The sequence below is a fragment of the Gymnoscopelus microlampas genome, assembly GCF_963454915.1.
Source record: "Gymnoscopelus microlampas genome assembly, chromosome: 11".
Taxonomy (NCBI): Eukaryota; Metazoa; Chordata; class Actinopteri; order Myctophiformes; family Myctophidae; genus Gymnoscopelus; species Gymnoscopelus microlampas.
The window spans coordinates 30,349,283-30,364,316 of record NC_139948.1 but is presented as its reverse complement, the minus strand read 5'-3'; the positions used below and the strand labels follow the sequence as shown (position 1 = coordinate 30,364,316).

General features: G+C 41.6%; 1 protein-coding gene and 1 long non-coding RNA gene across 2 annotated transcripts; one reads left to right on the top strand and one right to left on the bottom strand.

Annotated features, from left to right (window-relative positions):
• Nucleotides 1-54: 54 nt before the first annotated feature.
• Nucleotides 55-14,713, bottom strand: rundc3aa (RUN domain containing 3Aa). Its single transcript, XM_084070963.1, has 11 exons — nucleotides 14,590-14,713; nucleotides 5,550-5,677; nucleotides 4,241-4,374; nucleotides 3,959-4,044; nucleotides 3,708-3,797; nucleotides 3,146-3,226; nucleotides 2,780-2,945; nucleotides 1,623-1,780; nucleotides 1,299-1,412; nucleotides 842-948; nucleotides 55-212 (listed from the first exon to the last, which is right to left on the bottom strand). Exons 1-11 carry the CDS (start codon nucleotides 14,694-14,696, stop codon nucleotides 70-72), a joined length of 1,314 nt encoding a protein of 437 aa, XP_083927089.1. The 5' UTR covers nucleotides 14,697-14,713; the 3' UTR covers nucleotides 55-69.
• On the top strand, nucleotides 8,088-12,625 carry LOC311054942. Its single transcript, XR_014601740.1, has 2 exons — nucleotides 8,088-8,676; nucleotides 10,752-12,625. It is a non-coding gene; the product is annotated as an uncharacterized lncRNA (long non-coding RNA).
• Nucleotides 14,714-15,034: the final 321 nt, after the last annotated feature.

The window sequence follows — 15,034 nt, the reverse complement described above, 5'->3', positions numbered from 1 at the left end:
CAAAACTGGTGTACGACGGAGTATAAATTAGGCTTTTGCTTGGCTGATATCACTGTTGTTCTGTACCTCCTAGCTGGGAGAGATTGCAGGGCTGGGGTCAGTGCTGATATTGACCAAGCACTCGCTGGATTTGAGGCTAGCCAGGGACTTGGAGCTTGGCAAAGATGCCAGAGAGCCACACAGGCCCAACATGGAAGGGGTACAGTCTTTTCCTGGAGGGAGAGAATGGAATAAATATAACTCTGCAGATATGTAGTTATGTAGATAAAAAAAGAAAGCTAAGTATATTATTTACTGTAGATAGCATGTAGTTTAGACAGATGTTAGGTTTGATGTTTACTTGGTATCCTAGTTACTTTGTAGAATTGCATTACATTTTCTTTGCACTCTATTTACTTATCCATTTCGCCTGTAAACTGTTGACTAGGGTTCATGCCACTTACCAATCTGGCGCTTTGTAAATCACTCTGGATTAGATCAACTGCTAAATGCCTAAACTGTAATTGTAAATTGTACAATAAAACGTTGTCTTGTTGACTGGAGTTTGAGTGCAGCATAACTTGAAACTCCCACACAAAAACACTCCACACACAGGCCCTCAGGCATGCCTTTGTATGTGTGCGTACGTACACGTGGATGGGTGAATGCCTCTTAGTGATGTACAGTACTGTATGTGTTGGTGTTGTTGGGTGTTGGGTTGGGGAGTTTGTTTCAGACCGCGAAATACAGATGGCATCTGTGTGTTGTTTTGACACTGCATCACAGTCTGGACATACTGTATGTACATGCTTTAAACGCATGAATATACTGTATCACATAAGTATTCTCAAAGATTTCATACCTGCTGAGGACCAGGCAGCGTCTCCGTTCTGTTTCCCATCTGTCCTTTGGGAGTCTGAGTTCAGGCTGACATCTGCAGACAGCTGTTCCAAGCTGTGGAAACTCCTCCTGAATGTATATATGTTTGTTGAACAACGTCTGTACTCATTTTGTCACTATTAATATTACTTGCTTATCGTGCAACATGTGCTGCCTGTCTGTTCAGTTTTGATCTAATTAAGGTTATGTATTTTGGTGTCTACGTATAGTTATGTGTCCCTGTAATGGAGCAGAGCAGGTCCATTTCATCATGCCCTGGTTGTGCAGTGACACTGACTCTAACCTAATTCTGCATGTCATAGAACCATGCCAATAAATTATTTAAAATAAAATACATTAAATTCACTATTCATCATATTAAAACAAAATGAAAGGCACCTATCTTAGCGTATCTAAGAAACAATCACATGTAGGTTTACCTGCGGAATAACTTTACATCACTCTGGTTGTTTTTAATGGTAGACCACTGGTTGACCAGGGGGATGGAGAGGTCTTTAGCCAGGTGAGCAGAATCACAGGGGATGAGGGATGATCTGATGGAAGCCCATAGGAAAACAGATTCATTTACATCCATTCAGAAATAACATGCATTTTAAAGGTGTGTGTGTGTGTGTGTGTGTGTGTGTGTGTGTGTGTGTGTGTGTGTGTGTGTGTGTGTGTGTGTGTGTGTGTGTGTGTGTGTGTGTGTGTGTGTGTGTGTGTGTGTGTGTGTGTGTGTGTGTGTGTGTGTGTGTGTGAATTACAGTTGTGCCTGTAGCTCCAGGACAACAGCCTCAAGTTCCTTCTTCTCCTGTTGGCTCTGAGATGTCAGCTCCTCTACCATGGCTCTCAGGCGCTTGTTCTCTGACTCCACGTTCTTCAGCTGGGACTCCCGTAGACGCACCAGCTCCTCCAGGTAACCCTGCACCACACACAAAGGTAGATGGTTTTGATAGATGAACAACAATTTAATATAGCAACAATAAAAACTTTCCTTGAAAGTATTATGCCTTTCACAATGGTTACAAATGCATGTAACTGCAGGGTTATAGTTCCTGCCCAGCACCACAGAGGGGTTTGAATCCTCCGCAGTACATCCTGCTTGGCCTGGGGGTTCAAACTCCTACCGGTTGGCCAGGGTGCTTGTTCTGTAGGGACACTAACTAGATCAGATACTGTGTTCCGCCGCACGCAGTTACGCCCTCCCGATGAAACTCCTCACTGTCAGGTGAAAAGAAGAGGCTGGCGACTTGCGTATCGGAGGAGAAATGTGCTCATCTACACCGTCCAACATGACATTTTGGGGGCTAGCAACAGTGAGAAGGACTACACGTGTATTTTTTTTTCTTCTTCAAATTACTGTATAACAATAAAACACAGGGGAACCCAGAAAGATCACTGCCTACTTAACACTAGCCCTGGTCCAAAGCGTTAGTGAGTTCTCTCTAATGCCCTGCCAGGCGCTCGGCTCTGCTTATAGACAAAGAATTCCACTGCCCTGCGAGGGCTCCAACTGTAGTAAAAATAAACAAAACTACTTCACTACTCACCGAAACAAAGGCTGTTTTGTGTTGTTGAAAGTCTATTCTCCACGGTGGGAAGCCTCTCAGCACCCCACCTTCTCTGTATAATACACTTTTTGGGCAGAAAATAAAATATGTCCGCCAGATGGAAATTATTTTATTTACTCCACTGCACCCTCTACAGATATGGTCAATGGTAATTTATATTGACCAGGGCTAAGTTAACACAAGAGTTGACTAAGTGAATGCACCTTGGTGCTTTTATAAGAATTATCAGCACAATTTTTGACCAGTCACCTGCAACAACCAATTGTACAATTAGCCACGCCTTCACTTTCCATCATCATTTAAGACGAGAAATAAAGCAACACATTTTCAACTGGTCTTTAGTCGGTCACCTTCTGGGCGTAGACAATCTTAAATCTCTGCTCCATCTTGCGACACTTGTTGCTCCAGCTTTCTTCGTCGGTGACCAGCGGGATATAGGGATGCTCTGGGACGCTCTCTTCACTGTTACTGCTGTCTAAGCTACGTCTGTCCTCCTCATCACTCAGGTAGTCATAGCTTCACACCAAAAACATAAGAGAGTGTTACAACATCAATCACATGCGCGCACACACACACACACACACACACGCACGCACACACGCACGCACGCACGCACGCACGGACAGTATATACAGTACATGTATGCACATAGACAAACACAGCTCTAATAGTTGTCCGGGATAGTTGTTTAAATAATTCAGCTGGATCTGTCTCACCTCTGGGTGAACTTCAGGTAAGGTGTAAAGTCGATCACAGCTGGAGATTTACCATCCAGTACCTCCCCCTTCAGGCAAAAACTGCACAGAGAAAGAGACGGAAATATTAAGGCTGTTCTTTAAAGCTTTTATTCCATTCTTTAATACAAGAGGAAAAGCTTTGTAAGCACTTTAGAGGAAAGTGTCTGTCTGTCTGTGTGTGTGTGTGTGTGTGTGTGTGTGTGTGTGTGTGTGTGTGTGTGTGTGTGTGTGTGTGTGTGTGTGTGTGTGTGTGTGTGTGTGTGTGTGTGTGTGTGTGTGTGTGTGTGTGTGTGTGTGTGTGTGTGTGTGTGTGTGTGTGTGTGTGTGTGTGTGTGTGTGTGTGTGCGTGCGTGTGTGTGTGTGTGCGTGCATGTCTGCGTGTGTCAGCATTCAAAATGGACGTTTGGGGATTTATGGTAACTACATTGTAAAAAGTGCTGTAACATTTCTTATGAATCTGGGTTCAAAGTGTGAGAATAACAGAAATGTGGATCCCAGGACATTTTTAAGTACTGTACTGAAGTGCTAAATGGGTTTTCACCTGAAGTCAATAGCGCTGAGCCCAATGAGCATTCCTGTCAGAACTGTAGCCTCTTCTCTCAGCATTATGGCACCGTCATCATAGAACCTCCTGCCGCATGAATAGCTGTCATTATCACTAAGCACTAGCGTGAAGTTTCAGTTTGACTGTATTCAATATAAGAAGATACTGAATACATTCAAATGGAAATGTTGATATATTTTCTAGAAAACAGCATATCATTTATTGAATGGTGCTGTGGTCAGTCTGACCTGGTTGTTCGAGTGTCTCTCAGGGCTGTGGCCACATATTCAGACAGGCGCTTCTCCATTAGGGCAACTCGAATCCATGCCCGGCCCTACAGAGTGGGCAGAGAATGGGGCGCACAGATTGAGAAAGTAGTGAGTAGGAACAGAGGGATTTCTCTCTCTCTCTATGCCCCACCCATCTCTCTGTCCCACTCGAACACACAAAGGCATGCGAGCGCGCGCGCACACACACACACACACACACACACACACACACACACACACACACACACACAGCATCCTTGCCTTGGCTCGTGATGTGCTGATGTTCTCAATGTTTTCTATGCTGGCGATGCAGTTGTTCTGCACCTTGCTGCATGCTAGCCGGATGTATTCCCAAAAACTGCGCTGGCCATCTGAGCTGAACCAACTTCCTGAACCTGGTCCAAGGTTGAAACACAGTGATGACTCATACTGTACTTGATACTATAGTAGTCTGCACAGTTAACATGCACATACAGTATAATGACAATATAGTACGGCTCAATGTAGAGACACTGTAAAGAGATATGGATGTGATCAGCTGTCTGTTTTCAGTGAATAACATTTATTAAGATAAATGTGCTCAGTAGAGTGGAGACCTAAAACAAATGGAAGCGGGTGTGGCCTGGGGAGGTCGACAAGTGGGGTGAAGATTGAATCAGTTCTTCCTTATATCTTCATACAATTGGTCCTTACTAAAATGCTCATGATAATATGTCACAATTTTTGTCAACTCGGCCTGTGTCTCAGAGTAGGGCTGAGGACAGTTCAGAAATCCACCTACATGTGACATAGTGGACTAATAGAAACGGCAGGCTTTCTATTCCTGGAAAGTTAGCATGCTATAATGGAAGCCATTGTTCTCGCGTTAATAAAAATGAAAATAAAACATTTGAAATCTTGTTTGGGGAAAAATGTCACTGGTAGGCAGGTTTCTGAAGTGTCCACAGCCCTCCTATGAAACACAGGCCGAGTAGAAAGAAATATTACAATTTGATCATGAGCATTAGAGAGAACCAGATTGGTAAAAAAATTGGTTAAGTCGTCCTTTAATAAATTATGCACCTTTTTATGAGAGGCCATGCCGCCTGCAACACGCCTTTAAGGCCAATTGGTGTGACTGTGAACATCCCATGAGCTCTTCTTTGCCAAATGAGAAAACTTTCTTTAACTGCTCATGATGTTACATGAAATGTTGGGAAGTTACACAACCTTTTATGAGAAGACACGCCCCCTCCCCTGCCACACCACCCTTTGGCCAATAAGTATGAAGAGTTCATAATTTTTCTTTGCCCTATGGCAAACCATTCCAAAAGGTTTCATTTCATTTATACATTTTGGAAATATCCTCCTAACAGATAAATGTACAGAAAAAAATTATGGGGTAAAAACATAACCCCAATCCAACTCCGCTGGTGGAGGTAATGATATAATTACGTTTCACACAGCATTGCACTGTTCTATAAAGTGATATCTTAGATATTGCTTGTTCTTCACCTTTACTGTTACACATTCAAAGTAGTTTGAATTGATCAGTGGACTCATTTTGTCTTTGTGACATACTGTATGTTACCTGTTGCGTTACCTTTGAAGCGGTGGCTGAGGATGTGTTCTAATATGGCAGCAAAGTTGATAAACTCCTCAGATGAGTCATCTATAGGCTCTGCTGTGTACTTTTCTAGGAGGGTCTTCACAGAGAATCTGGACAAGAACAAAAAAGAGGACTTAAGAAAACATCACTTTAGCAATTACAATATTTTTTGTACTATAGTTATGTGAAGGAAATGTACTTTTGTGTTGAGAGCGGCAACAAAATGTCAAAGTGTACTGTGCAAGCACTAACATCCAAGACAAATGTACTACTGTATTTGAAGGTCAGAACAATAGCGAGAACTAGGGTTTTTGGGAGCCACGCCATCTGAAGCTACTGAGGTCACCCCGATTGTTGTGTGCTGCACAATGTAACCCTTCAGTTCTTTGGCAGTGTTACCATGACAACCATACAATTAACACCCTGTCTCTTCCAGTGGCAGATGACACGGTCAGCGGCGCTGCAGCCTTTGTCCACTTGGGCTTCCAGGTCACTTTGGGTCTTTCAAAGGAGGACCGACCATAATCAAAGAATGATGAAATACTCCCTCCCCCTCCTCTATACACGATGGTCTGATCTATTTAGGGCAGTTTCTGCCACTGCTTTAGTTTGGCTTTTGACCCTACCCTGCTGTACTAGAGGCAGGAGGCTATGCGGAGTGCATGCTAAGAGCAAGAAAACAGGCACGGACCAGGGCTCACTGCCTCCGGTTCGATGGGCAACACTAGCATTACTGAGGGCAAGACTGCCCTGGCCGTAGGTAAAACCTCTATTGCCAGGGGAAAGACTCTTGTTGAAATGGGCAACGCCTCCGTCTTCAGGGGAGTGACCGCCACCTCCATGGGAGACTCCATCATTCAGAGAGAAAAGACGACTGTAGCTTTGGGAACGGCCAGCTTCACTCGAGGAACCACCAAAACCTCCTTCCGCAAAGCGTTGATGTCCAAGCGCAGAACCAACTAGATGGACAGAACTCCAGGGACCAGGGCTAAAACACCAAAATTGGAAAAGCAGTCGAACAAAGACACTAACGATGAGTGGAAAACCACATACTTGTCGAGTAAGACATCCTTCACTAAAGGCAGTGTTTTGATCCTGAAGACTAAGTACGCATTCTCCTGGGGTAAATGTTCGATCTCCTGGAGCAGAACCACTATAACCTTGGGCAACATTACTTTAGCGGTGGGCAAAACCTCTGTCACACGAAGCGAGACCACAAGCTCTCTCACAACTGTGACCTTCACCCATGGAGCCAAGTCTGTGTCCGTGGTCAAAACCACCCTCACAAGGGGAAAAGAAACTCACAGCAACCTCTACTGGAATGTTCACACGTGAAAACTGTGCAAACACTCAAAACTGCGGGATATCTATCGAGTCAGTTTTAGCAGGTCAGTAGCTTAAAGCCAATATAATATCAGTTGCTATGTTTGTGAATCAGGAGTTGCTTGCAAATAAACCAATGTATAATGAATTTGTCACTTAACTGTTAAAGGCATATCCAACACTGTGTGTAAGTGCAAAATGAGTACAAATCTAATGGGCTTGCATGCAAATGAGAAAGATTTTCCACAGCCATGCTGCGATCATTATTCAAATTATGCCAGTAATGACATGAGGATTTGCTGGCAGGGAGGGGAAGTGTGACTGTGTGACAGAGCTGTGTGTGATGTATGTGGAGACACAAGAGAGCATGCCATCAGCACTGTTCTCCTACGAACCTCATCCTATGTATTGTTCATTCAGTAATCATGTATACGTATTTGGTGCTCATAAAACTATGCTGACCTACAGTATGTTCAACAGCAAAATAGTTTGGAAAATATGTCTTTAGGAAGAAGACTGATGTAATAGTGCTTATAAAAGTAAGATTGCTTAAACATTGCTTGGCTTGATTATTTTTGATTTTAAACAACTCTGACTTTTTTAGATATATTAATGTGATCAAACTGGCAAAAGGTGGAAGAAAATATAGACTCATGTAATGACTTCAATGCAGTACATACAATTCAATTCAAGTACAAAACCAATCTGAAACGAAAACACTGAGCCACACCCATATTTCAAAGGAAAGCAAATACATGAAAATAATATGGGTGAAAAATATAACCTCAGCTATATCTGAGAAATATGAACACATACAACCTTCCATTTTTCATCGTCTTACACGTGCATGTCATTTCAAGTATGCTATATGCCGTTTTTCACAGAAGCAATGTTTTACAACTAGGTGACATAGGGAACAATGGTTCAGATTAAAGTGATGTCACCACAGATTGTCCCCTGTGCAACAATGTCTCCTTCAGCTGTCCAATGTCGTCGTGGTGCCGGTACAATCGTTCCACTGTCCTGGTCCCCCCCAGATAGGCTGTGGCCACCTACGGCTGCCTCTGTCCATTCACAGGGACACATGGGTGGTATGTGGCCTTCCAGAGCCCACGTTTACCAGCTCAACGAAAGTATTATGTGACACGGGGGTAGCTCTCTCCGCGCTTAGCATTTCTGGTCTGGTCTGGAACGTAGCTGCTGTTACTATCACAGCCAAGGGCTCGCAGGGCAGGGTGTGCTGCATGAGTGTGCGATGCGCTGTGCAGAGTGAACCCCGAAAACAACCGTCTCAGCTGGGTCAGGAAGACGAACTTCACCACAATGGGCAACACCAGCATCACAGAGGGGAAGACAGCCCTCTCGATGGGCAACACCACCATAAAGAGGGCAATGTCCAAATATGCCGTGGGGGACTCCTTCATCCAGAGAGGCAGGAAGACCACATCACTGGGCAACCAAACCTTTGTCAGTGCGAAGACCAAGTTCTCCCTCGGGGGTGCCTCGTTCAGCAGGGGCACGACAACCACTTCATTCCGGAAAGCCTTGAAGTTCTTTCCCAAACGCAAAACCCTCTAGATGAGAGGGGGTCTCGTCAATGGGTGGGGGGGCTGGCGGTTATCTCCACGACACAAAAAGACAAAACAGAACAACACCATCACAGGGAACATAAAGACGCCATGACAACTTCTGCAGAGGGTTTATCGAAATTTACTTCAAAAACTGGATTACATTTGTTTCGGGAACTTTTAATTTTTTGATCATGCAGGATTTATCGAGGAAGCAGGTCAGTAGCATCATAATTCTATCAAAAAATGTACTAGGACAGTCCTCTTGGGTGGTGGTCATAAATAGGTACAGGATGCTACACTTAGTTTGTTAGCTAGGATGCCTCCCAGTAGATGCTGCTCTCCACTGTGACCCATAGACTCTGCTTTGCCATACATACAGTACACTTCATCACTTTTCTAGTAAGCACAAACAGTTCAGGGGCTAAGCTAGCAGTTTGTTTGTTGAACTTCAAGATTCAGTTACAGAAAATCGTTTCAAAATGTAGTATGACATCATAAGGATACTCTCTGACTGACATTACGACACCATTGATATATTATGACATTATTATTTGTGCTGATGCAATTCCTGTAACAAAAGCTGACGTTATATTGAAATGATTAGAAGTGGACCGAGGTCTTTTGGTGTGAAGGGGAGTTAACGAGTAGGAATTACTGGCATGCCTCAAAATGCAAATCGATGGACTGCCACAGCAACATGCTCTTGGTACGATTTGACACTGAAAAACAACTGCAGGGCATTATGACAAGCGTCTTTTGTGCCCCCTCTCACTCACTCTGGATCCCAGCCAGGCCCACTCTCAACTCTCTTCAAAAGCCCTCTTGTTCTTCTACTGTACTTACTTACACAGCTCTGTTTGATCAGCAACAACATCTATAGCCTCCAATAATTTACCTGCACAGTAAAATCCTGAGTGTTCATTTGGTCTAAATGGACCATACCGTGTCAGCAGCTATGTCTTATTCAAACAGATCAAGCCTTTAATTAATTCCTCAAGTGTTCGGTTTTATTACTTTTTCACATTTCCCCATGAGCCTATCCTTGACTCCTTTCTTTCTTTCTTTCTCTCTCTATATCTCTCTCATTCCCTTTCTTCCTCTTCCTGCCTCTCTCTTTCCTTAGTCTTGGAACAGCTGACACAGGCAGACTTCTCCATGGCCACAGACTTGTGTCACCCCACCTGAGGGTGTGTTTGTTTTTAACAACCTGGACTGTGGTGGAGAGGCCCAGTCCTGTACTGGATCAGCATTCTCCATCCAGACAGCACGAGTATAGACAAGGAGATTCCCCTGTGCTATAATGGAAATGTTTAATGGGAGTAATGCTTATGATTTCTGGGCATATATCCAAACACACTGAAATATGATATAGTATAAGGAGGGTGTGTCTCCTTTCCTCTCCCCCTGTGAACGAGAGTCCAGGCAAAGTGTTTTATGGTCAGAGTATGTGAGAATGGATCAGTGCGCAAGATAGCAAAAAGGGTGCTGAATGGGAAGAACTGAGTGCAGATATGTTTGTATTTAACAGGGGGAGTAACATGAAAGACAACATTATGTCACTGTGAATTATTACAATATGGAAGAAGGATAGGAGATGCTACTTTAACAAGGAACAAATGACAAAAAAAACAATGACAGAAATTACCCAAATCTTAATGAAAATGATGCTGTTCAAGTACTTGGTGTTATTGGGCATTTTATTAGTGGCCAATGAGCCCTGCTTTTGTTTTGTAAAATCAGAGATCAATGGGAAACGAGAAGCATTGCCTCAGGAATGCTAGGTACAAAATGACAGCTTCAAACATGCATGTTGAAGGAGTTCATTTTAAATTATGAGTTACAAATTAGCAGTGGTGAAGTCTCTGAAGGCCGGGTAATGATTTTTAATCACAAGGACTGTTTTGAGAGGTGGTAATTGGCAGTGACTGAGGCCATTGACACTTTTTTGCTGAATTATAAAGAAATGTACATATTCAGCTCATCTCATCTCAGACTTTCAATATAGAGCTGTGGTTGCTAGTGCTACAGTGTGTAATTACATTTTTACTCATAGCACTTTGCACCTGAAATATTGTTGAGCCACACCTAATGGCTAATTAATATTTTGTTGTACGACAAAGTATAAATTATAAATTTAAATTAGGATTATGACAACTTGCAAAACAACTAGCAAAATGCAACACACCAACGTTCCTTCCTTCCTTTTCTCATCCTCCCTTTGTTTGCAGGAAGAAATAGTGAGAAAATCTAGAACATCAATTTCTCATCAATTTTGTCTATGTTTCCTTAGGTTCCCTGTGTCGACAACACCACTGTTCATCCAGTCATGGACCTCTGCATGAGAGCCCTTAGTAAGAATAATTAAAAAAATAGAAAAACAGTAAATATTAGGCCTATACATTACATCATATGGCCTGAAAAAAAGAAACGTGTGACTGCTGATTTCCCTGGTTTACAGTAGGCTTTTTCAATATACCAGAGTAATATCAAATGGAATCTTGTGTAAAGTCTTAAAACAATTACAGCATCTTGGCTCTGAGAGCCAGTGTTAGAGTTAGAGTTAGTGTTAGTCAAACTGTCATCAATGCGGACATAATAAATATAGGCCTAATCCAATTAATTTCTCTATATAGGCTTGAAACCGGTCTACAGACTTCATGAGTATATTCCTAGGATTCTTGGCGAAGATGCATATTTCAGTTCTAATTTCATTTTGTTTAAACCATATATATATAAATGCATCAAGCCCAAATCTATGACATAAACCTAAAGTAGAAAATGTTTCCCATTGTGTTAGAAATGTTCAGCAGGTTTTCCTTTATTATAAAAACAAATGTCTATTGCTGTATATGTATGTCTCATCATAAATGTACATTCTGTCTCATATGACATAGTAAATAGTAAATAGGGCCTTGAAACCCTCTGACATGATACATCTATCAAAGGAGCCTAGAGACAGTAGTACTGGTAACTACACTATGCCAGAACTGGTAAAAATAACTTTAAATAGACATAATGGTGAACTTTCAATGGGACTATAAAGCTCATGTATGTTTGTTAGGACCCCCCTCCTAGATATAACATTGAACAAACATTTTATTACAATACAAATGATTCTTGTATCAAACCTGTAAGGATCAAAGTCGCATGACCCCAAACCTGGAAAGGTTTGAGGTGAAATCTGTGGGGACAAACAAGCCCACATTTTAAGTCCCATAAAATGACATGAGTTCATCAAATGAACTGTAAAGGATTCGAAAAATGTTAATCTCTGTGTGTGTGTTGATTGTATGTTAAATGTGTACGATGTAATAGTGAAGGAACAGATGTTAAACTTTATATACACGTGTATTAGAAAGAAAATGCTTGAACTGTTGTTCTAACTGAGCACTAATGTGAGCTTAGCGAGGTTAAGGATCTGAAAGTAGCTGCATCTCTGTCAGCGGAAACAAGGCTGTATATGGTGTCGTTGCATTGCATTAAAGCAACGCTGCCCTGCTGATCTACACGAACATGATAGCTGGGACACAGCAATTTAGCATGACACAATGCACAGCCAGAAGTGACAGCAAGTAGCCTACAGTATCTCTGCAGCAAAACCTGAGGTCACAACCTTTAACTACTTGAATGCCATCGACTGTCACCGGAATATATGATTGATATGAAGAAAAATAATAATAAAAAAGTAATTGTGATGATGGCCATTTCTAGAAACAATGCCATCAGCACTGAACAACAGATCTGCAGACCTGACAGTGATACAGATATTTGATCAAATATTCAAAGCCTGGAAAAAGTGCCTTCAAACTGTACCTAATCAATGTCATGTCTTCCATTAGGAAATGGGGGTGGGGGGGATGGACTCTTGTGTAATAAGCATTACTGATGGAATTTATTTCAGTCTCTCTTGTCCTCTGTCTTTTGTCTTTAAATGTTTGGATTAAAATGGTCTTAGCATGGTCAGTCAGTGAAATAAGGCCAAATACAAACAGTAGTCTTTTTGTGTTCTTGCTAATCTTTCTTGCTCGTCTTAAGTCTGTTGTGAAAACTTTTTCTTTTGAAGCACTGTGTGATGCTATATGTTCAGTTACAATGTATGTGTCACTAAGAGACAGATGAACCTTTGACAGAAAGGTACTGTAATAAAACACTTGCTTGATTGTGTGTCTATTTCAGAGTCTGAATATTTTTATAGTATTGTGTGGGTTTATTTCATTTTCCACAATAAATGCTGCACATTCACTTCAGACAATTATCAAGACATACACTTTTCATAAGGAGGACTGCAATGAGAATACTCAATACTCAGCATTCCATTGTGATACACATAGGAGGACATAAAATTCAACCATCTACGTATATAAACATGATAAGCTCAGTCTAAGCACTAAATCAGTAGAAATAAACAACAAGGGTAATATTCAATTGCAAATTATAGAGAGAAGATAAAGACACAACAGGTAAGGTTAACCATGTGTAAATAAAGGTATTTTCCTCAACAATTATATAGTTAAAGGTAGGGTAAGTGGTTTTCTTTGGTTAAAATAAGTGTTAAATAGCTCTATATTCTGATAGTACTCATTGCTATAGAGTGTTTGTTCAGTAAAAGGAGTATCCTTGTCTCTCCAGCTCTTTATAAAACAGAAAATGCATTTTCGTTTCAGTTTCATTTCCAATTTTATCAAATCAGGATAGAGAACTCAATCAGGATATAGATTAAACAAGTGAAATTGGAAGTGATGACACTAAGAAATGAGCAGGCAAAATTTGAATTGGAACACTATAAAAATGAAGCTTAAAAATGGGCACTTTCTCCTGATTGGCTGGAAAATGTATTTTCTGTTTATTAAAGAGCTGGAGAGACGGGGAGACTCCTGTTACTGAACAAACACTCTATAGCAATGATTACTATCAGAATATAGTGCTTTAACCTTTTAACAAAATACTTTTTGTTTTAACCAAAAAATATCACTTACCCTACCTTTAACTGTGGATTAGTAGTAAGTCTCTGAAGATAAATAAACTAGAAGCCCAGACTCTCAGGCCACCATGTGACATAATTTATTCTTAAAGCTAAATGACAGCAGTACAATATCAACAAACATTCTGCTATGAGCCTCCATATTCTAGCAGCACAGTCTGCTAAAGCAATTTTTTCAACCCTTTTCATATCAAGGTCCATAATTTATTCTGCATTTCAGCCACGGACCACCATTTGATGAGATTTAGACTCTCAGACCCAAAACTTAGAATATTTTGTTGTCGTTGGATTTTGTCCACAATATTTTGTCCACAATTCCATGCTGCATTGATGTTGGTACCATTAGGAGAGATGACTTTCATGACTTTCAGCAAACGTTGATCAAAATAACAATTCTTCTACATTCTCTAATTGTGTAGACTTCTTGTAAATTAAGTAATGCAGATGTTTAACAATAATTTAACTGTTGAGAGTGTAAAATGAAACCAAATGGACCTGTAAGGGTCCATTTGGTTTCATGTTATGCTCTTAAGAGTTAAAGATCTACCTAATAAGCCTCCATTTGGTTACCAACTCTCCATCATTTAGCTGGGGACCACCTGGAACCCCCTCGAGGACCACTGGTTGGCCCCACTGGTTGAGAAGCACTGTGCTAAAGGAGCATATAGTCAAAGCCTCAGAATGTCCTTGTCCCAAACAGGCCCTCATCATTACAGTGTCACTAGTGATGATGGAAGAAAGGCCCATACTGCCATTATACCATACCGTGGAGGTGTTATGACATAATTAATAATGATATAATGATGTCACGGTGTTACAACATAGGCCTATAGTTCAGAATTAACATATTTAAACAGAGTGTCATGTCCGGGGTAGAGCTACCTGAAGGTGAAAACGCACCTGCCTCCAGTCCCATCTCTTAACAAAATAAATAACGATGGTCATTTGGCCTTCAAGAAAAAATATGTATTTTTTTCCTTCACCTTATCTTTCTTATAATTGTTTACCTTAATCATACTGTCCCAGATGTTTTCTTGAACGATCTCTGACACAGAGGACCATATGATCGCATGCAAGGAATGGTATGTATATAGATGTGAATGTCGTGTCACCCGCGGAGAGACAGGGCTGCATTGTGATGATTTACCTGCAAACCGTGATGAGGTTTTTCCGCTCCACGCCGACGCTCCGGGTTGATGCCTTTTTCGATGTCAAGCCCATAGCCATGGCTGTGTGGATGCAGCCAGACTCCATTCATTCGCGTTCCTTCCACTGCCTGCACTGGACCACCGGACCCCTCCCTCCTGGACCCTACGTCGGTCGTAATGTAATGCCCGCTGTCCTCTTCGAGGGTCGGATAGGAGGAGATGCTGGGGAGAGACTGCGTTGCCATGTCCGTTTATTATAAGCTACTTTGGGCCTGTTTTTCTGTAAAGTTGCCTGTAAATATTGGTTTGAAATTGGTTCAAAACCTTCAAAATGGTTCACTTTTCCCCAAGATTTCTTTCTTTTTTAAATAGCAGATCTACAAGCTCACAACACGAGCTTGTAGATCGGCTATTTTCAAATGTCCGTTTTAATGTGGCTTAGTC